This window comes from Arvicanthis niloticus, unplaced genomic scaffold (genome assembly GCF_011762505.2).
Source record: "Arvicanthis niloticus isolate mArvNil1 unplaced genomic scaffold, mArvNil1.pat.X pat_scaffold_65_arrow_ctg1, whole genome shotgun sequence".
Classification (NCBI taxonomy): Eukaryota; Metazoa; Chordata; class Mammalia; order Rodentia; family Muridae; genus Arvicanthis; species Arvicanthis niloticus.
Genome location: NW_023046273.1, coordinates 307,416 through 330,396, shown reverse-complemented (window position 1 = coordinate 330,396; position 22,981 = coordinate 307,416). Strand labels below are relative to the sequence as shown.

The 22,981-nt window shown below is 35.2% G+C and overlaps 1 protein-coding gene across 1 annotated transcript in view; it reads left to right on the top strand.

Moving 5' to 3' along the window:
- LOC143433950 (uncharacterized) overlaps window positions 1-22,981 on the top strand; it is a 290,476-nt gene that overhangs the window by 62,381 nt on the left and 205,114 nt on the right. The window contains exons 19-24 of the mRNA XM_076928190.1: window positions 7,592-7,938; window positions 9,565-9,658; window positions 13,858-14,243; window positions 15,900-15,993; window positions 20,204-20,589; window positions 22,249-22,342. Coding sequence (XP_076784305.1) covers window positions 7,592-7,938; window positions 9,565-9,658; window positions 13,858-14,243; window positions 15,900-15,993; window positions 20,204-20,589; window positions 22,249-22,342 — 1,401 coding nt within the window. The remainder of the gene's footprint in view (window positions 1-7,591; window positions 7,939-9,564; window positions 9,659-13,857; window positions 14,244-15,899; window positions 15,994-20,203; window positions 20,590-22,248; window positions 22,343-22,981) is intronic.

Genomic DNA, 22,981 nt, shown 5'->3' with positions numbered 1-22,981 from the left:
ACATACAAGATGTTCAGTAAACATATATATGTATATATATGTAAGCATGTATGTATGTGTGTGTGTATTCTGCTAAATGCTAATAACTCTAAGACTCTAATAACTTTAAAGTTGATGTCGTCTATTATTTGTGGATGTCACACATATGAATAATTGAATGCATATACTCCCAATCTGGATATCCAACACATCTTTAAGATCCCTTTCCAACATCATATCTCCTTGTTCTTCTCCCCCTTCCTTTTATTCCTCCTCTTTTTTCTGCATGTTCTTGTCCACTATTAATTATTCTACAAAGTTTGATTACTGTTGGTCATATATTTATGGATGTGCGGCCATCTCCTGAATGGTGATCAATATCTCAGTATCTACACTTCCTCCACCCAAAACCTTCACCCATCGTCACCAGCCATCAACTACCAATATCTCCTCAGAAAAGGATGGAGCCTCATGAGCCATTCCTCTGTACATTCTGTCATTCGGACTGCTCTCTGTATGTTGTGTGTAGGTAACCATAGCTGCAATGAGTTCTTGAAAGTTGGTTTCCATTTTGTTCTATTGAAAGTGTTCTTTGCCTTACAGAAGAAGTTTTGCAATTTTATGAGGTCCTTTTTGTCTAGCGTTGATCTTATAGCATAAGCCATTGTTGTTTTGTTCAACAAAATTTCTCCCGTGTGCAGGTGTTCAAATCTCTTTCTCAATTTCTCCTCTGTTAGTTTCAGTGTATCTGGTTTTATGTGGAGGTTCCTGATCCACTTGGACTTGAGGTTTGTAGAAGAGATAAGAATGGATCAATGCGCATTCTTCTACATGAGGACCTCCAGTTGAGCCAGCACCATTTGTTGAAAATGCTATCTTTTTTGCACTGGATGGTTTTAGAACCAGCTCCTGGTTTTGTTGATTGTTTGTATAGTTCTTTTTACTTGTACTTGGTTGATTTCAGCCCTGAGTTTGATTATTTCCTGCCTTTGACTACTCCTGTGTGTATTTGCTTCTTTTTGTTCTAGTGTTTTCAGGTGTGATGTGAAGCTGCCAGTGTATTTTATCTCCAGTTTCCTTTTAAAGGCATTTTAGAGCTATGAATTTTCCCCTTAGCCCTGCTTTCATTGTGTTCCATAAGTTTGGGTATGATGTACTTTCATTTCATGGGTTGGTAGGGGAACACCTTCACTGAAGCAGGGGTAGCTGGGAAGGGATAGGTGTTTCTGGGGAGAAAACCAGGAAAGGGGATAACATATGAAATGTAAATAAAAAAAATATCTAATTCTATTGTCTTCCTCTGAGATGTTAGTGATGCCTCATCTGCATATGCAAGGACTTCAGGTGTCCCTAAGTCACTGATTACCACAGTCCTCTCCATGGGGTGTCTCAGTCACATGTTCCAGGACAGGAACCTTGTGGGGATTAGATTTAAACACCTACCATTCTCTTTTTTGTTGTTGTTTTGTTTTGTTTTTACTGGATATTATATTTACATTTCAGATTTTCTCCCCTTACCCCCATTGCCCCCATCACCCAGGAACTTCCTATCCCATCCCCCCTCCTATGCTTCTATGGGGCATATAATCCCACTCCCACCTCCCCACCCTCGAATTCCCCCTGCCACTCAGTGTTCATCCTTAATGGTGCCAAGAATCTCCTCTCCCACCTATGCCCTACAAGACCATCCTGCCTTCATGTACAGATGGAGTCATAGGTCCCTCCCTATGTGCTCCCAGGCTGGTGGTTTAGACCTTGGGGGGCTCTGGTTGGTTGGTATTGTTGCTCTCCTCATGGGGCCACAAACCCTTTCAGCTCCTTTAGTCTTCTCTCTAACTTCTCCATTGGGAAACCCTTGATCAGATCAGTGGTTAGCTGTGAGCATCTGCCTCTGAATGTGTCAGCCTCTGGCAGACCTCTAAGTAGACAGCTATATCAGGCTCTTGTCAGCATGTACTTCCTGCCATCCACATCAGTATCCATACCCAGGTGGAATGGTCTCCAGATGGCCACTTCTTCAGTGTCTGTCCCACACTTTGTCTCCATATTTGCTCCCTTGAGTATTTTGTTACTCATTCTAAGTAGGACTGAGGCACCCACACTTGGTCTTCCTTCTTCATGAGCTTCATGTGGTCTGTGACTTGAGTCTTGGCTATTCCAAGCTTTTGGGCTAACATCCGCTTATCAGTGAGTAAATACCATGTGTGTTCTTTTGTGATTGGGTTAATTCACTCAGGATGATATTTTCTAGTTCCATCCATTTACCTAAGAATTTCTCAAATTTATTATTTTTAATAGCTGAGTAGTACTCCATTGTGTAAATGTACCACATTTTTTGTATCCATTCCTCTGTTGAAGGACATCTGGGTTCTTTCCAGCTTCTAGCTATTATAAATAAGGCTGCTATGAACATAGTGGAGCATATGTCCTTATTATATCTTGGAGCATCTTATGGGTATATGCCCAGGAGTGGTATAGCTGGATCCTCAGGTTCAGTTTTCTGAGGAACTGCCAGACTGATTTCCAGAGTGGTTGTACCAGCTTGCAATCCCACCAACAATGGAGGAGTGTTCCTCTTTCTCCACATCCTCGCCAGCATCTACTATCACTTGAGTTTTTGATCTTAGCCCTTCTGACTGGTGTGAGGTAGTATCTCAGGGTTGTTTTGATTTGCATTTCCATGATGACTAAGGATATTGAGCATTTCTTAAGGTGCTTCTCTTGGCTATTCGAGTTTCCTCAGTTGAGAATTCTTTGTTTAGCTCTGTACCCCATTTTTAATAAGGTTATTTGGTTTTCTGGAGTATAATTTCATGACTTCTGTGTATATACTAGATATTAGCCCTCTATCAGATGTAGGATTGGCAAAGATATTTTCCCAATATGTTGGTAGCTGTTTTGTCTTATTGACAATATCCTTTGCCTTATAGAAGCTTTGCAGTTTTATGAGATCCCATTTGTCAATTCTTGATCTTACAGCATAAGCCATTGGTGTTCTGTTCAGGAACTTTTCCCCTGTGCCTAGATATTCAACGGTCTTCCCCACCTTTTCTTCTATTAGTTTCAGCATATCTGGTTTTATGTGAAGGTCCATTATCCACTTGGACTTGAGTTTTGTACAAGGAGATAAGAATGGATGGATTTTCATCCTTCTACATGCTGAATTCCAGTTGAACCAGCACCATTTACTGAAAATGGCGTCTTTTTTCCCACTGGATGGTTTTAGTTCCTTTGTCAAAGATCAAGTGACCATAAGTGTGTGGGTTCATTTCTGGATCTTCAATTCTATTCCACTGATTTTCCCACCTGTCTCTGTACCAATACCATGCAGTTTTTAGTTTTTTTTTTTTTTTTTTTTTTTTTTTAATCACTATTGCTCTGTAGTACAGTTTGAGATCAGGGGCAGTGATTCCCCCAGAAGTTCTTTTATTGTTGAGAATAGTTCTCACTATCCTGGCTTTTTGTTATTCCAAATGAATTTGCAAATTGCTCTTTCTATCTCTATGAAGAATTGATTTGAAATTTTGATGGGGATTACATTGAACCTGTAGATTGCTTTTGGCAAGATGGCCATTTTTACTAAGTTAATCCTGCCAATCAATGGGAGATCTTTCCATCTTCTGAGATCTTCTTTTTCTTTCTTCAGAGACTTGAAGTTCTTGTCATACAGATCTTTTACTTGCTTAGTTAGGTTCACTCTAAGGTATTTTATATTATTTGTGACTATTGTGAAGGGTGTCATTTCCCTAACTTCTTTCTCAGTCTGTTTATCCTTTGATTAGAGGAAGTCTACTGATTGGTTTGAGTTGATTTTATATCCAGCCACTTTGCTGAAGTTGTTTATCAGGTTTAGAAGTTTTCTGTTGGAAGTTTAAAGGTCACTGAAGTATACTATCATATCATCTGCAAATAGTGAAATTTTGACTTCTTCCTTTCCTATTTGTATCTCTTTGACTTCCTTTTGGTGTCTAATTGCTCTGGCTAGGACTTCCAGTACTATATTGAATAGGTGGGGTGAGAGTGGGCAGCCTTGTCTAGTCCCTGATCTTAGTGGGATTGCTTCAAGTTTCTCTCCATTTAGTTTGATGTTGGCTACTGGCTTGCTGTATATTGCTTTTACTATGTTTAGGTATGGGCCTTGAATTCCTGATCTTTCCAAGACTTTTAACATGAAGGGATGTTGAATTTTGTCAAATGCTTTCTTGGCATCTAGTGAGATGATTATGTGGTTTTTTCTTTGTGTTTATTTATGTGGTGAAATTACATTGATGGATTTCCAAATACTGAACCATCCCTGCATTCCTGGGATAAAGCCTATTTGATCATGATGCATGATTGCTATGATTGCTTTGATGTGTTCTTGGATTTGGTTTGCAAGAATATTATTGAGTATTTTTGCATCAATATTCATAAGAGAAATTGGTCTGTAGTTCTCTTTCTTTGTTGGGTTTTTGTGAGGTTTAGGTATGAGCATAATTGTAGCTTCATAGAATGAATTGCATAGTGTTCCTTCTGTTTCTATTCTGTGGAATAGTTTGAAGCAAATTGGTGTTAGGTCTTCTTTGAAGGTCTGATAGAATTCTGCACTAAAACCATCTGGTTCTAGACTTTTTTTGTGGGGAGACTTTTAATGACTGTTTCTATTTCTTTAAGGGTTATGGAACTATTTAGATGGTTTATCTGCTCCTGATTTAATTTTGATACTTGGTATCTGTCTAGAAAATTGTCCATTTCATCCAGATTATCCAATTTTATTGAGTATAGGCCTTTGAAGTAGGATTTGACAATTTTTATTTCCTCGGTTTCTGTTGTTATGTCTCCCTTTTCAGTTCTGATTTTATTAATTTGGATACTGTCTCTGTGCCCTTTGGTTAGTCTGGCTAAGGGTTTATCTATCCTGTTGATTTTCTCAAAGAACCAGCTCCTCATTTTGTATTTTGTATAGTTCTTTCTGTTTCTACTTGGTTGATTTCAGCCCTGAGTTTGATTATTTCCTTCTGTCTACTCCTCTTGGGTATATTAGCTTCTTTTTTGTTCTAAAGCTTTCAGGAGTGCTGTCAAGTTGTTAGTGTTTGCTCTTTCCAGTTTCTTTTTGTAGGCACTTAGAGCTATGAGTTTTCTTCTTAGTACTGCTTTCATCGAGTCCCACAACTTTTGGTATGATGTGTCCACTTTTCATTAAATTCTAAAAAGTCTTTAATTTCTTTCTTTATTCCATCCTTGACCAATTCATCATTGAGTAAAGCATTGTTCAGTTTCCACGCATATGTAGGCTTTCCGTTGTTTTTGTAACTATTAAAGACCAGCCTTAGTCCATGGTGGTCTGATAGGGCACAAGGGATTATTTCAATCTTTTTGTATCTGTTGAGGCCTGTTTTGTGACCAATCATATGGTCTATTTTGGAGAAGGTACCATGAGGTGCTGAGAAAAGGGTATATTCTTTTGTTTTAGGATGAAATGTTCTACAGATGTCAGTTAAATCCAATTGGTTCATAACCTATGTTAGTTTCATTGTGTCTTGGTTTAGTTTTCGTTTCCATGATCTGTCCATTGCTGAGAGTGGGGTGTTGAAATCTCCCACTATTATTGTGTGAGGTGCAATGTATGCTTTCAGCTTTAGCAAAGCTTCTTTTATGTATGTGGGTGCCCTTTCATTTGGGACATAGATGTTGAGAATTGCAAGTTCCTCTTGGTACATTTTTCCTTTGATGAATATGAAGTGTCCTTCCTTATCTTTTTTTGATTATTTTTGGTTGAAAATCTATTTTATTTAATATTAGAGTCGCTACTCCAGCTTGTTTCTTGGGACCATTTGCTTGTTTTCCATTGTTTTACTCTGAGGTGGTGTCTGTCTTTTTCACAGAGGTGCATTTCCTGTATGCAGCAAAATGCTGGATCCTGTATATGTATCCAATCTGATAGTCTATGTCTTTTTATTGGAAAATTGAGTCCACTGATATCAAGAGATATTAAGGGAAAATGATTGTTGCTTCCTGTTATTTTTGTTATTAGAGGTGGAATTATGTTTGTCTAACTATCTTCTTTTGGGGTTGTTGGAAGACTACTTTCTTGATTTTTCTTGGTTTGAGTTTTCCATCCATTATCCTTTGAAGTGCTGGATTTGTGGGAAGATATTGTGTAAATGTGGTTTTGTTATGGAATATCTTGGTTTCTCCATCAATAGTGATTGAGAGTTTTGCTGGGTATAGTAGTCTGGGCTGGCATTTGTGATCTCTTAGGGTCTGTATGATATCAGTTCAGGATCTTCTAGCTTTTATAGTCTCTAGTGAGAAGTCTGGTGTAATTCTGATAGGTCTGCCTTTATATGTTACTTCACCTTTTTCCCTTACTGCTTTTAGTATTTTTTTTCTTTGTTTTGTATATTTGATGTTTTGATTATTATGTGACGGGAGGTATTTCTTTTTTGGTCCAGTCTATTTGGGGTTCTGAAGGCTTCTTGTATATTTATGGAGATTTCTTTCTTTAGATTAGGGAAGTTTTCCTCTACAATTTTGTTAAAGATATTTACTGGCCCTTTAAGTTGGGAGTTTTCACCCTCATCTATACCTATAATCCTTAGGTTTGGCTTTCTTGTTGTGTCTTGGATTTCCTATATGTTTTGGCTTAGAAGCTTTTTGCATTTTGCATTTTCTTTTATAGTTGTGCCAATGTTTTCCATGGTATATTCTGCACATGAGATTCTCTCTTCTATCTCTTGTATTCTGTTGGTGATGCTTGTGTCTATGACTCCTGATTTCTTTCCTAGGTTTTCTGTCTCCAGAGTAGTCTCCCTTTGTGATTTCGTGATTGTTTCTACTTCCATTTTTATGTTCTGGATGGTTTTGTTCAATTCCTTCACCTGTTTGGTTGTGTTCTCTTGTAATTCTTTAAGGAATTTTTGTGTTTCCAGTTTAAGGGCTTCTACCTGTTTACCTGTGTTCTCAAATTCTTTGAGAGTGTTATTTATGTCCTTCTTAAAGCCCTCATCATCATCATCATTAGAAGTGATTTTAAATCTGAATCTTGCTTTCCTAGTAATACAGGGAATTCAGGACTTTCTTGTGTGGGAGAAGTAGGTTCTAATGATGCCAAGTACCCTGGGTTGCTTATGCTTATGTTCTTGTGCTTGCCTTTTGCCATCTGTATCTCCTTAGTGCTACCTGCCCTGTCTCTGAATGGAGCCTGTCTTTCCTACTATTTTGGTTGTAGCAGAACTGTATGGGGTGGGTGTAACTACTGGGGTAACATCTGGGGACCAAAATCTGCTCAGTGCTCAGGTGCAGACAGGATATTGCCCAGGTTAGAGCTCTGGGAGCCCTGCTTCCTCTGGGTTCTTAGAGATTGGGGGCAGAGCTGCCACCCAAGATCTGCTCAGTGCTCCAGGCTGGGAGTGACTTCCTGGGTCCTTGTGGGTCCCAGTTACTCCCTGTTTGTGGTTGACGTTGCTGTCTCCTTACCTAAGATACTGCCTGGGGTAGAGTTCCTGGGAGCCCTGCTTCCTCTGGGTTCTGTGTGATTGGAGGCAGAGCTGCCACTCAAGATCTGCTCAGTGGTCTGTCCCAGACTGGAAGGAACCAAGTCAGTTATTCTTAATATTAATTTTCATTAAAGGTTACTGAAGAAGCTGATAAGCAGAAAGTCGTCAGGTTGCAATCAGCAGAAAAGCTGAATGACAGTTGGGTGCATGCATCAGAAGGCCAGATTCAAAGTGTTGTTCATCCTTCAGAAAATGAAAATTACAATGCAATTCATGTATCCAAAAACCTGAATCTCAGTTCAGCATACACATTAGAAAAGGCGACTCAAACTGAGGACCCCGCAGCTGAAACCGTGATGAACAGTGTGGTTCATGAAGCAGAAAAGCCGAATCGCAGTGCTGCAGCCCTAGGTCTTCAAAAACAGCATGGAAAAACTAAAAAGCAACCTGTTCCTGTTGAGGAGAATCAACAAGAGGATGGGTAAGGCCACCATGATATTTAACAGTAGATGTTACTCCCTAGTGATGCTCATAGGAACGATGACCATGCTGGATACTTCTTAAGCATAGCACCGTCAGACTTCCATGATCATAAGATGCTGATAATCAATCAGATGTTATGTTTTCCAATTCTGTGGACATGTTTTGTTTTGTTTTGTTTTGTTTTGTTTTTTTGTAAAAGACAACCACAGTTGGCAAACTCATGTGACAACTAACATTCTAGAAGCTGGAGTAGAAGGGAGTTTTGATTGGAAATTAGAATAGTAAACAGTGTTTTGACAGTATCTTGACAATATAGCACAAATTTATTGAGTGTGGGTCTTTTTAAGAGTAAAAGACTTGCCTCCCTGCACTAACCTTTTCCTTGACCTGTATTATTTCTTTATTATTAATCTTCATAATAAATTCTTAATTTATTATTCTCATTTCTTCTTAATCTCACCCATTTCTTTATTTATAAATTATCATTTATCATTAAGAAAATATTTAATTAAATTTATCAAAATTCTTACAATTATTAAATTTAGAACACTGAACTCCCTCCATTTATTTATTCTTTTTACATGGTTTAGTAAAAAGATCCATTTAGTTGGTATCAAGAATAAATAAATATATCAATTAGGATATAAAAAAGCATACTTTCAATTGACAGGGAAGCCATAACCCAATTAAAAAGTGTTTGTTTATACAGATTCATCAGTAATTTTCAGTATGAGCCAATGGTTTTCATTCATAATCTGATTGTGTTTATTTTTAATATTAGAAGATTTTTAATATCAGAGTTTCTTTAAAGCATAGATTTGGAAATCCATACTTTATCATTTGATTTAAAATTAACAGCATATTTATTATTTATCTCAACATATTATATTCATTTCCTTTTAAAATGCAACATTAAATGAAAATGCATTTTGGAAAGATTTTTTTCTCTGCAGTTTTCTGACTGTTTTCTGTAGTTTTAAAAAAGTCTTTGTTTGATGGTAATTATCTAATATTCCCAACACTCCTAAACTTGAGAAATGGGGATTGCCTTAAAGTTTTGGTCAGTCGGAATTTATACTAGGGCAGGCTCAGACAGGGATACATAGAAAACCCAAGTCTATCTTTACACTTAACAGACAAACACACACACACAAATGCACATACACAAAGAGAGAGAAGTGTGATAGGGAGATTGAGAGAGTTATCTTCATGGTCATTGTGTCTATCTTCATTTTAAATGTGAAAACCATTAGATAAACATAGGAAAACATCCGCAGGATTCTGCTTCTCTGTTACACTTTTCACTATATTGTATACAATGAAAGATTCTAGTGTTTGTTAATTCATATGGACCTGAAAATCTAGGATCTATATGGAAAAGCTGAATGTAGGATGTAATTTTCATGTTACTATAGCCCTCTGACTTCTCCCCAAACTTAACATAGACAATTATTCTTTATATTTTGTACATTATATACTTGCAAAATTTTCAAGCCCAGCTAGAAAAATGATGGTTACCAAGTCATTCATTTGAATAATCTTAGAAAAGTATCTGCACATTTCAGGAACTCTGTTTTGTAAAAGTTGATCTTTGAGTATAATTATTTTAAAATATGGTTTTTAGACTGAAGCAAGACAACCCGAAGATAAAAGTTGAATCGGAACATCCAACACAGGATTCAGAACAGCTTCAGGTGATCTTGGATAGTACAAGTTTGGTAAGTCAGGTGTATTCAGAACACTGTTTTCCTTTGTCAAGTAGGGTTATATAGAAATGCTTGAGGCACCATGAGAAACATCCCATGAGCATTAGCAGGCATATTCACTCTGCAGAAATACATACAGGCAAAACTCCAATGCATATAAATGAAACAATGAATAAATTTAACAATTTAAAAATGATACATTTTAAAAATTAGATTTAGCTAATCAGTTGTGTGTTGTCATGTGACTGCCCTAGTGAGTATGGAATACTGACAACTTGCTGGACTTGGTTCTCCCCTCATACTATGTGAGTTCCAGAGTTGTACTCCAGTTACCAGGCTTGGTGTCAACTACCTGTACCCCCCCACCCCCCAAAAAAATCTTGTCTGTCTGAAATACATACACATACATACATACATACATACAACATACATATGTATACTGCTAAAACACTAAAAACTCTAAAATTCTAATAACTTTAAAATTGATGCTTTCTATTATTTGTGAATCTCACACATATGGATAATTTTAATGCATATAACCCCATTCTTGACATTCAACATATTCTTGAGATCTCTTCCCAAATTCATGCCTCCTTTTTCTTCTCCTCTTCCTCCTATTCCTCCTCTTTTTTTCTCCATGTTCCTGACCATTTTTAATTATCCTACCCAGTCTGATTACTTGAGACCTGAAGAAGAGACATGAATGGATCAATTTTCATTCTTCTACATTCTAACCTCCAGTTGAGCCAGCACCACTTGTTGAAGATGCTGTCTTCTTTTCCACTTGATGGTTTTAAAACCAGCTCCTCTTTTGTGGATTCTTTGTATAGTTCTTTTTGTTTTTACTTGGTTAATTTCAGCCCTGAGTTTATTTCCTGCCTTCTACTACTCCTATGTGTATTTGCTTTTATTTTGTCCTAGAGGTTTCAGATGTGATGTGAAGTTGCTAGTGTATGTTATCTTCAGTGTCTTCTTTGAGGTACTTAGAGCTATGAGTTTTCTTCTTAGCCCTGCTTTCATTGTATACCATAAGTTTTGGTATGAGATGCTTTCATTTTATGGGTGTCTGGTAGAAAACACTCTTTGAAGCAGGATTGGGGAGGGGGGATGGTAAAGATAGGAAGTTTCTTGGGAGAAAACCAGGAATGGAAATAACATGTAAAATAGAAATAAAGGAAGATCTAATAAAAATAAAAATAACAAAATAATTTTTGTTTGTAGATAATATAATATGGCATATAGGAAATTAAGCCTATTACTTGATTTATATATATATTACATAAACACACTTATGAACTAATTAGGAGTTTGGCAAAATAACAATATATAACCACATTATAGAAATCAGGGTTGGTTTTTTTTTGTATACCAGAAAGGATAAAATTATAAAAATTCCATTTGAAGTAACATCAAAAAGAGTATGTTTTCAGAAACTGGTAAGTTGCTTCTAACATTGAAAATGATGTAAAAGTTAAATTATTTACTAAAAAGAAACAAAATTAGATTACATATAGTGTCTTATTTTCAAATTTACTGTCCAAAATCTAACAAGGAAGAGACTCTGATAATGGCTTGTAGACAAATGGGATAAATTTGAGATCTCAGAAAATTAAACCTGATTTTTGGTCAGTTGGAATTTACAGAAGTACCAAGGTGGTACTTCTGGTAATCTGGGTAATCTGGGTAAGGTGCAAAGACCACACATATATATTGTACTTAAATATTGTACTTATATTTATTATACTTATATACTGTAAATATTTACCTCACACCATCCATAAAAATTAGCTCATAAATGTAAATTTAAGAGCTAGAATAGTGAAACTTGAAGTTGTGAAACAAGAAAATTTTTATGATTTTGTGTCAGAAAGAGTCCATAGATATGACACTAAACCTTGATTTTAAAATGAATAGCCTAGTTGTGATTGAACTGACAAGTTATGCTCACTGGTGTGATAGTGACATAAATGGCATGGATTTAATACTCACTCTAAAAGATGGAATCCGTTAATAATATTGTAAACTAGGCCAAAACTTTCTGACTGCCATGGTCATCGATATAAGGGAGACCTAGTACTATTTTTCAAAATGATCATTGTACTAAATTGTCCCTTAAGTTCCCATCTTTATACCCACAGATTAGTGTATCTCTCAACCCTCATTGAAGACATTTCCTTTTGCAGATGGTGATTAATACAGAGAACAGTAGCTGTTGAGTGTATTACCATCAATACCACTCGTTTTCCTCCCAAGATTTGGGGATTATTGAATAGAGGACTGAAGGAGTGTAAGCAGTAGATAGTGGACATCTGCAATAGAGTTTTCTTTATTGATCATGGTAGGACAATTATGTACATGAGCTAACAATAACTGTAACTTCATGTACAACAACTGCATAAGATAAAGCCAGCAAAAATTTCAGTCAAAAAGCCCCATCCCTGTCTGAGACTCTATTTGGTAATTAATGGCTGCTGAACAAGTTTGAGTAACTTTTCTTCAAATATGCTGCCACTGCAAAGTTACCCATGTCCAGTAGATTGTTCTATGCTCTTGCATATAGAAGAAGCACTAATTAGACTCCTGGGGTTTGAAATAGACATGCACACAAGACTGCCTACAAACAGGTATGCGTGCACACACTCACACACACACACACACACACACACACACAGACACACACACAAAGGGGCAGGGAAAACTTGAAGTTGTTTGGAATAGGGGAGAAATTGAAAGTAAGAAAATAGAGAGTGAGTTTGATAAAAACACATTATATGCATAAATGAATTTTTCAATAAAATTGTGTCTAAGGAAAAAGATAAATTGATAACTTGAGCTTCAACAAAGAACTTGTGAGCTTCATGATAAAAATGAAATGATAAAACACAGATAAGAAATCAGACACAAGATTTTGAATGAATTTACAAGCCATGTTTCATAGTTGTTATTTATATATCATAAATGTGTAATAATATTTAGTAATATTCCAAAGAGTGATAAAGAATCCATTTGAAACTGTCAATATTTTCAGTAACATTTTTCTGAAGAAATAGAAATTGCCATAAAAACAGGAGAACATGGCCAACTTGATTAAAATTAGGGAAAAGTAAACTTAATCCAGTAGATCCCATTTCATACTTCTGTAGTCATTATATTTGTTTTTTTAATGGCAAATAAATGTATTCTTGAAGATGTGGAGAAGTAGAACCACCCTACGCAGCTGCAGTGAATGCAGTAATTGAAGATTCTATTTCAAATATGTTGTAAATTTTTTAACAATTAAAAAAATGAAATCCAAGAGTCCAACAATTTGAATTCTCAGTGCATTCCAAGGAGAAATAAAAATATGTATCCATAAAAGATCCTGTACATTATGGATGTTCAGGGCAGTGTTATTGATAATAGTCAAAAGATGGAGACAGCCTTAATGCACATAAGTTGACAAATGAATGTAAAAATGTAATGCACTCTACAAATTCCATTTAGCACTAAAATATATGGAGGCAATTTGGATTGTGAGAAAGAATGTCGCAAACTTTATTGTGTTTATCATCGAATAACTCTGGATGTACTCAAAATTATTAATGGTAAGGATAAGTACATCATTGTGGGTAGTTTTGATAGTCTTTTTGACACAATGTAGAATCAGTTTGGAAATGTGTCTTCAATGAGAAAATTCCTAGATTAAGTTGGCCTGAGGTCATTCCTGTGAGGGATTTTTTGAATTTGGGTCACTGGGTTTGAAAGACTTACTGTGAATTTGGACTGCACCATTCTTGGGCTGGGCCCAGGGATATTGCAGTCTTGACTGACTGTAGTGTTAGCATGCATGCATTCATTGTTCCTGTCTGTGGATGGACTATGGCTAGCTACCACAGGTTCCTGCTCCTTTGGCTTTCCTGTGATAATGGACTATAACTTGAACTGGTAAACTGATCAAACCATTTCTAATTAAAAATAATAAAGAGAGAAAATCTGAAAACGAATGAGCAAATTGATTTTTTAAAATGAAGTATACTTTGTATATTAAAACACAACAGTTACTTGGGCTAGAGAGATGGCTCAGCAGTTTAGAGGTCTTGCTGCTCTTCTGATGGTCCTGGTATCAATCTCCAGCACTCATACACAGACATACATACTGACAAGACACTCTTTCCCTTAAGAGAAATAAAAGAATTAAAGTCACTTATTCTTAATATTAATTTTCATTAAAGGTCAGTGAAGAAGCTGATAAGCAGAAAGTCATCAGGTTACAATCAGAAGAAAAGCTGAATGACCGTTGGGTGCATGCATCAGAAGATCAGATTCAAAGGGTGGTTCGTGCTTCAGAAAATGGAAATCACAGTGCAATTCATGTATCAGAAAACCTGAATCCCAGTTCAGCATACACATTAGAAAAGGCGACTCAAACTGAGGACCCCGCATACACACTAGAAAAGGCGACTCAAACTGAGGACCCTGCAGCTAAAACCGTGATGAACAGTGTGGTGCATGAAGCAGAAAAGCCGAATCGCAGTGCTGCAGCCCTAGTTCTTCAAAAACAGCATGGAAAAACTAAAAAGCAACCTGTTCCTGTTGAGGAGAATCAACAAGAGGATGGGTAAGGCCACCGTGATATTTAACAGTAGATGTTACTCCCTAGTGATGCTCATAGGAACGATGACCATGTTGGATACTTCTTAAGCATGGCACCGTCAGACTTCCGTGATCATAAGATGCTGATAATCAATCAGATGTTATGTTTTCCAATTCTGTGGACTTTTTTTTTTCTTTCTTTTTTTTTTTTTTTGTAAAAGACAACCACAGTTGGCAAACTCATGTGACAACTAACATTCTAGAAGCTGGAGTAGAAGGGAGTTTTGATTGGAAATTAGAATAGTAAACAGTGTTTTGACAGTGTCTTGACAATATAGCACAAATTTATTGAGTGTGGGTCTTTTTAAGAGTAAAAGACTTGCCTCCCTGCACTAACCTTTTCCTTGACCTGTATTATTTCTTAATTATTAATCTTCATAATAAATTCTTAATTTATTATTCTCATTTCTTCTTAATCTCACCCATTTCTTTATTTATAAATTATCATTTATCATTAAGAAAATATTTAATTAAATTTATCAAAATTCTTACAATTATTAAATTTAGAACACTGAACTCCCTCCATTTATTTATTCTTTTTACATGGTTTAGTAAAAAGATCCATTTAGTTGGTATCAAGAATAAATAAATATATCAATTAGGATATAAAAAATCATACTTTCAATTGACAGGGAAGCCATAACCCAATTAAAAAGTGTTTGTTTATACAGATTCATCAGTAATTTTCAGTATGAGCCAATGGTTTTCATTCATAATCTGATTGTGTTTATTTTTAATATTAGAAGATTTTTAATATCAGAGTTTCTTTAAAGCATAGATTTGGAAATCCATACTTTATCATTTGATTTAAAATTAACAGCATATTTATTATTTATCTCAACATATTATATTCATTTCCTTTTAAAATGCAACATTAAATGAAAATGCATTTTGGAAAGATTTTTTTCTCTGCAGTTTTCTGACTGTTTTCTGTAGTTTTAAAAAAGTCTTTGTTTAATGGTAATTATCTAATATTCCCAACACTCCTAAACTTGAGAAATGGGGATTGCCTTAAAGTTTTGGTCAGTCGGAATTTATACTAGGGCAGGCTCAGACAGGGATACATAGAAAACCCAAGTCTATCTTTACACTTAACAGACAAACACACACACACACACACACACACACACACACACACACACACACACAAATATGCACATACACAAGAGAGAGAAGTGTGATAGGGAGATTGAGAGAGTTATCTTCATGGTCATTGTGTCTATCTTCATTTTAAATGTGAAAACCATTAGATAAACATAGGAAAACATCCGCAGGATTCTGCTTCTCTGTTACACTTTTCACTATATTGTATACAATGAAAGATTCTAGTGTTTGTTAATTCATATGGACCTGAAAATCTAGGATCTATATGGAAAAGCTGAATGTAGGATGTAATTTTCATGTTACTATAGCCCTCTGACTTCTCCCCAAACTTAACATAGACAATTATTCTTTATATTTTGTACATTATATACTTGCAAAATTTTCAAGCCCAGCTAGAAAAATGATGGTTACCAAGTCATTCATTTGAATAATCTTAGAAAAGTATCTGCACATTTCAGGAACTCTGTTTTGTAAAAGTTGATCTTTGAGTATAATTATTTTAAAATATGGTTTTTAGACTGAAGCAAGACAACCCGAAGATAAAAGTTGAATCGGAACATCCAACACAGGATTCAGAACAGCTTCAGGTGATCTTGGATAGTACAAGTTTGGTAAGTCAGGTGTATTCAGAACACTGTTTTCCTTTGTCAAGTAGGGTTATATAGAAATGCTTGAGGCACCATGAGAAACATCCCATGAGCATTAGCAGGCATATTCACTCTGCAGAAATACATACAGGCAAAACTCCAATGCATATAAATGAAACAATGAATAAATTTAACAATTTAAAAATGATACATTTTAAAAATTAGATTTAGCTAATCAGTTGTGTGTTGTCATGTGACTGCCCTAGTGAGTATGGAATACTGACAACTTGCTGGACTTGGTTCTCCCCTCATACTATGTGAGTTCCAGAGTTGTACTCCAGTTACCAGGCTTGGTGTCAACTACCTGTACCCCCCCCCAAAAAAAAATCTTGTCTGTCTGAAATACATACACATACATACATACATACAACATACATATGTATACTGCTAAAACACTAAAAACTCTAAAATTCTAATAACTTTAAAATTGATGCTTTCTATTATTTGTGAATCTCACACATATGGATAATTTTAATGCATATAACCCCATTCTTGACATTCAACATATTCTTGAGATCTCTTCCCAAATTCATGCCTCCTTTTTCTTCTCCTCTTCCTCCTATTCCTCCTCTTTTTTCTCCATGTTCCTGACCATTTTTAATTATCCTACCCAGTCTGATTACTTGAGACCTGAAGAAGAGACATGAATGGATCAATTTTCATTCTTCTACATTCTAACCTCCAGTTGAGCCAGCACCACTTGTTGAAGATGCTGTCTTCTTTTCCACTTGATGGTTTTAAAACCAGCTCCTCTTTTGTGGATTCTTTGTATAGTTCTTTTTGTTTTTACTTGGTTAATTTCAGCCCTGAGTTTATTTCCTGCCTTCTACTACTCCTATGTGTATTTGCTTTTATTTTGTCCTAGAGGTTTCAGATGTGATGTGAAGTTGCTAGTGTATGTTATCTTCAGTGTCTTCTTTGAGGTACTTAGAGCTATGAGTTTTCTTCTTAGCCCTGCTTTCATTGTATACCATAAGTTTTGGTATGAGATGCTTTCATTTTATGTTTGTCTGGTAGAAAACACTCTTTGAAGCAAGATTGGGGCGGGGGGGATGGTAAAGATAGGAAGTTTCTTGGGAGAAAACCAGGAATGGAGATAACATGTAAAATAGAAATAAAGGAAAATCTAATAAAAATAAAAATAACAAAATAAGTTTTGTTTGTAGATAATATAATATGGCATATAGGAAATTAAGCCTATTACTTGATTTATATATATATTACATAAACACACTTATGAACTAATTAGGAGTTTGGCAAAATAACAATATATAACCACATTATAGAAATCAGGGTTGGTTTTTTTTTTTTTTTTTTTTTTTTGTATACCAGAAAGGATAAAATTATAAAAATTCCATTTGAAGTAACATCAAAAAGAGTATGTTTTCAGAAACTGGTAAGTTGCTTCTAACATTGAAAATGATGTAAAAGTTAAATTATTTACTAAAAAGAAACAAAATTAGATTACATATAGTGTCTTATTTTCAAATTTACTGTCCAAAATCTAACAAGGAAGAGACTCTGATAATGGCTTGTAGACAAATGGGATAAATTTGAGATCTCAGAAAATTAAACCTGATTTTTGGTCAGTTGGAATTTACAGAAGTACCAAGGTCGTACTTCTGGTAATCTGGGTAATCTGGGTAAGGTGCAAAGACCACACATATATATTGTACTTAAATATTGTACTTATATTTATTATACTTATATACTGTAAATATTTACCTCACACCATCCATAAAAATTAGCTCATAAATGTAAATTTAAGAGCTAGAATAGTGAAACTTGAAGTTGTGAAACAAGAAAATTTTTATGATTTTGTGTCAGAAAGAGTCCATAGATATGACACTAAACCTTGATTTTAAAATGAATAGCCTAGTTGTGATTGAACTGACAAGTTATGCTCACTGGTGTGATAGTGACATAAATGGCATGGATTTAATACTCACTCTAAAAGATGGAATCCGTTAATAATATTGTAAACTAGGCCAAAACTTTCTGACTGCCATGGTCATCGATATAAGGGAGACCTAGTACTATTTTTCAAAATGATCATTGTACTAAATTGTCCCTTAAGTTCCCATCTTTATACCCACAGATTAGTGTATCTCTCAACCCTCATTGAAGACATTTCCTTTTGCAGATGGTGATTAATACAGAGAACAGTAGCTGTTGAGTGTATTACCATCAATACCACTCGTTTTCCTCCCAAGATTTGGGGATTATTGAATAGAGGACTGAAGGAGTGTAAGCAGTAGATAGTGGACATCTGCAATAGAGTTTTCTTTATTGATCATGGTAGGACAATTATGTACATGAGCTAACAATAACTGTAACTTCATGTACAACAATTGCATAAGATAAAGCCAGCCAAAATTTCAGTCAAAAAGCCCCATCCCTGTCTGAGACTCTATTTGGTAATTAATGGCTGCTGAACAAGTTTGAGTAACTTTTCTTCAAATATGCTGCCACTGCAAAGTTACCCATGTCCAGTAGATTGTTCTATGCTCTTGCATATAGAAGAAGCACTAATTAGACTCCTGGGGTTTGAAATAGACATGCACACAAGACTGCCTACAAACAGGTATGCGTGCACACACTCACACACACACACACACACACACACACACACACAGACACACACACAAAGGGGCAGGGAAAACTTGAAGTTGTTTGGAATAGGGGAGAAATTGAAAGTAAGAAAATAGAGAGTGAGTTTGATAAAAACACATTATATGCATAAATGAATTTTTCAATAAAATTGTGTCTAAGGAAAAAGATAAATTGATAACTTGAGCTTCAACAAAGAACTTGTGAGCTTCATGATAAAAATGAAATGATAAAACACAGATAAGAAATCAGACACAAGATTTTGAATGAATTTACAAGCCATGTTTCATAGTTGTTATTTATATATCATAAATGTGTAATAATATTTAGTAATATTCCAAAGAGTGATAAAGAATCCATTTGAAACTGTCAATATTTTCAGTAACATTTTTCTGAAGAAATAGAAATTGCCATAAAAACAGGAGAACATGGCCAACTTGATTAAAATTAGGGAAAAGTAAACTTAATCCAGTAGATCCCATTTCATACTTCTGTAGTCATTATATTTGTTTTTTTAATGGCAAATAAATGTATTCTTGAAGATGTGGAGAAGTAGAACCACCCTACGCAGCTGCAGTGAATGCAGTATTGAAGATTCTATTTCAAATATGTTGTAAATTTTTTAACAATTAAAAAAATGAAATCCAAGAGTCCAACAATTTGAATTCTCAGTGCATTCCAAGGAGAAATAAAAATATGTATCCATAAAAGATCCTGTACATTATGGATGTTCAGGGCAGTGTTATTGATAATAGTAAAAAGATGGAGACAGCCTTAATGCACATAAGTTGACAAATGAATGTAAAAATGTAATGCACTCTACAAATTCCGTTTAGCACTAAAATATATGGAGGCAATTTGGATTGTGAGAAAGAATGTCGCAAACTTTATTGTGTTTATCATCGAATAACTCTGGATGTACTCAAAATTATTAATGGTAAGGATAAGTACATCATTGTGGGTAGTTTTGATAGTCTTTTTGACACAATGTAGAATCAGTTTGGAAATGTGTCTTCAATGAGAAAATTCCTAGATTAAGTTGGCCTGAGGTCATTCCTGTGAGGGATTTTTTGAATTTGGGTCACTGGGTTTGAAAGACTTACTGTGAATTTGGACTGCACCATTCTTGGGCTGGGCCCAGGGATATTGCAGTCTTGACTGACTGTAGTGTTAGCATGCATGCATTCATTGTTCCTGTCTGTGGATGGACTATGGCTAGCTACCACAGGTTCCTGCTCCTTTGGCTTTCCTGTGATAATGGACTATAACTTGAACTGGTAAACTGATCAAACCATTTCTAATTAAAAATAATAAAGAGAGAAAATCTGAAAACGAATGAGCAAATTGATTTTTTAAAATGAAGTATACTTTGTATATTAAAACACAACAGTTACTTGGGCTAGAGAGATGGCTCAGCAGTTTAGAGGTCTTGCTGCTCTTCTGATGGTCCTGGTATCAATCTCCAGCACTCATACACAGACATACATACTGACAAGACACTCTTTCCCTTAAGAGAAATAAAAGAATTAAAGTCACTTATTCTTAATATTAATTTTCATTAAAGGTCAGTGAAGAAGCTGATAAGCAGAAAGTCATCAGGTTACAATCAGCAGAAAAGCTGAATGACCGTTGGGTGCATGCATCAGAAGATCAGATTCAAAGGGTGGTTCGTGCTTCAGAAAATGGAAATCACAGTGCAATTCATGTATCAGAAAACCTGAATCCCAGTTCAGCATACACATTAGAAAAGGCGACTCAAACTGAGGACCCCGCATACACACTAGAAAAGGCGACTCAAACTGAGGACCCTGCAGCTAAAACCGTGATGAACAGTGTGGTGCATGAAGCAGAAAAGCCGAATCGCAGTGCTGCAGCCCGAGTTCTTAAAAAACAGCATGGAAAAACTAAAAAGCAACCTGTTCCTGTTGAGGAGAATCAACAAGAGGATGGGTAAGGCCACAGTGATATTTAACAGTAGATGTTACTCCCTAGTGATGCTCATAGGAACGATGACCATGTTGGATACTTCTTAAGCATGGCACCGTCAGACTTCCGTGATCATAAGATGCTGATAATCAATCAGATGTTATGTTTTCCAATTCTGTGGACTTTTTTTTTTCTTTCTTTTTTTTTTTTTTTTGTAAAAGACAACCACAGTTGGCAAACTCATGTGACAACTAACATTCTAGAAGCTGGAGTAAAAGGGAGTTTTGATTGGAAATTAGAATAGTAAACAGTGTTTTGACAGTGTCTTGACAATATAGCACAAATTTATTGAGTGTGGGTCTTTTTAAGAGTAAAAGACTTGCCTCCCTGCACTAACCTTTTCCTTGACCTGTATTATTTCTTAATTATTAATCTTCATAATAAATTCTTAATTTATTATTCTCATTTCTTCTTAATCTCACCCATTTCTTTATTTATAAATTATCATTTATCATTAAGAAAATATTTAATTAAATTTACCAAAATTCTTACAATTATTAAATTTAGAACACTGAACTCCCTCCATTTATTTATTCTTTTTACATGGTTTAGTAAAAAGATCCATTTAGTTGGTATCAAGAATAAATAAATATATCAATTAGGATATAAAAAAGCATACTTTCAATTGACAGGGAAGCCATAACCCAATTAAAAAGTGTTTGTTTATACAGATTCATCAGTAATTTTCAGTATGAGCCAATGGTTTTCATTCATAATCTGATTGTGTTTATTTTTAATATTAGAAGATTTTTAATATCAGAGTTTCTTTAAAGCATAGATTTGGAAATCCATACTTTATCATTTGATTTAAAATTAACAGCATATTTATTATTTATCTCAACATATTATATTCATTTCCTTTTAAAATGCAACATTAAATGAAAATGCATTTTGGAAAGATTTTTTTCTCTGCAGTTTTCTGACTGTTTTCTGTAGTTTTAAAAAAGTCTTTGTTTAATGGTAATTACCTAATATTCCCAACACTCCTAAACTTGAGAAATGGGGATTGCCTTAAAGTTTTGGTCAGTCGGAATTTATACTAGGGCAGGCTCAGACAGGGATACATAGAAAACCCAATTCTACCTTTACACTTAACAGACAAACACACACACACACACACACACACACACACACACACACACACACACACAAATATGCACATACACAAGAGAGAGAAGTGTGATAGGGAGATTGAGAGAGTTATCTTCATGGTCATTGTGTCTATCTTCATTTTAAATGTGAAAACCATTAGATAAACATAGGAAAACATCCGCAGGATTCTGCTTCTCTGTTACACTTTTCACTATATTGTATACAATGAAAGATTCTAGTGTTTGTTAATTCATATGGACCTGAAAATCTAGGATCTATATGGAAAAGCTGAATGTAGGATGTAATTTTCATGTTACTATAGCCCTCTGACTTCTCCCCAAACTTAACATAGACAATTATTCTTTATATTTTGTACATTATATACTTGCAAAATTTTCAAGCCCAGCTAGAAAAATGATGGTTACCAAGTCATTCATTTGAATAATCTTAGAAAAGTATCTGCACATTTCAGGAACTCTGTTTTGTAAAAGTTGATCTTTGAGTATAATTATTTTAAAATATGGTTTTTAGACTGAAGCAAGACAACCCGAAGATAAAAGTTGAATCGGAACATCCAACACAGGATTCAGAACAGCTTCAGGTGATCTTGGATAGTACAAGTTTGGTAAGTCAGGTGTATTCAGAACACTGTTTTCCTTTGTCAAGTAGGGTTATATAGAAATGCTTGAGGCACCATGAGAAACATCCCATGAGCATTAGCAGGCATATTCACTCTGCAGAAATACATACAGGCAAAACTCCAATGCATATAAATGAAACAATGAATAAATTTAACAATTTAAAAATGATACATTTTAAAAATTAGATTTAGCTAATCAGTTGTGTCTTGTCATGTGACTGCCCTAGTGAGTATGGAATACTGACAACTTGCTGGACTTGGTTCTCCCCTCATACTATGTGAGTTCCAGAGTTGTACTCCAGTTACCAGGCTTGGTGTCAACTACCTGTACCCCCCCCCCCAAAAAAAATCTTGTCTGTCTGAAATACATACACATACATACATACATACAACATACATATGTATACTGCTAAAACACTAAAAACTCTAAAATTCTAATAACTTTAAAATTGATGCTTTCTATTATTTGTGAATCTCACACATATGGATAATTTTAATGCATATAACCCCATTCTTGACATTCAACATATTCTTGAGATCTCTTCCCAAATTCATGCCTCCTTTTTCTTCTCCTCTTCCTCCTATTCCTCCTCTTTTTTTCTCCATGTTCCTGACCATTTTTAA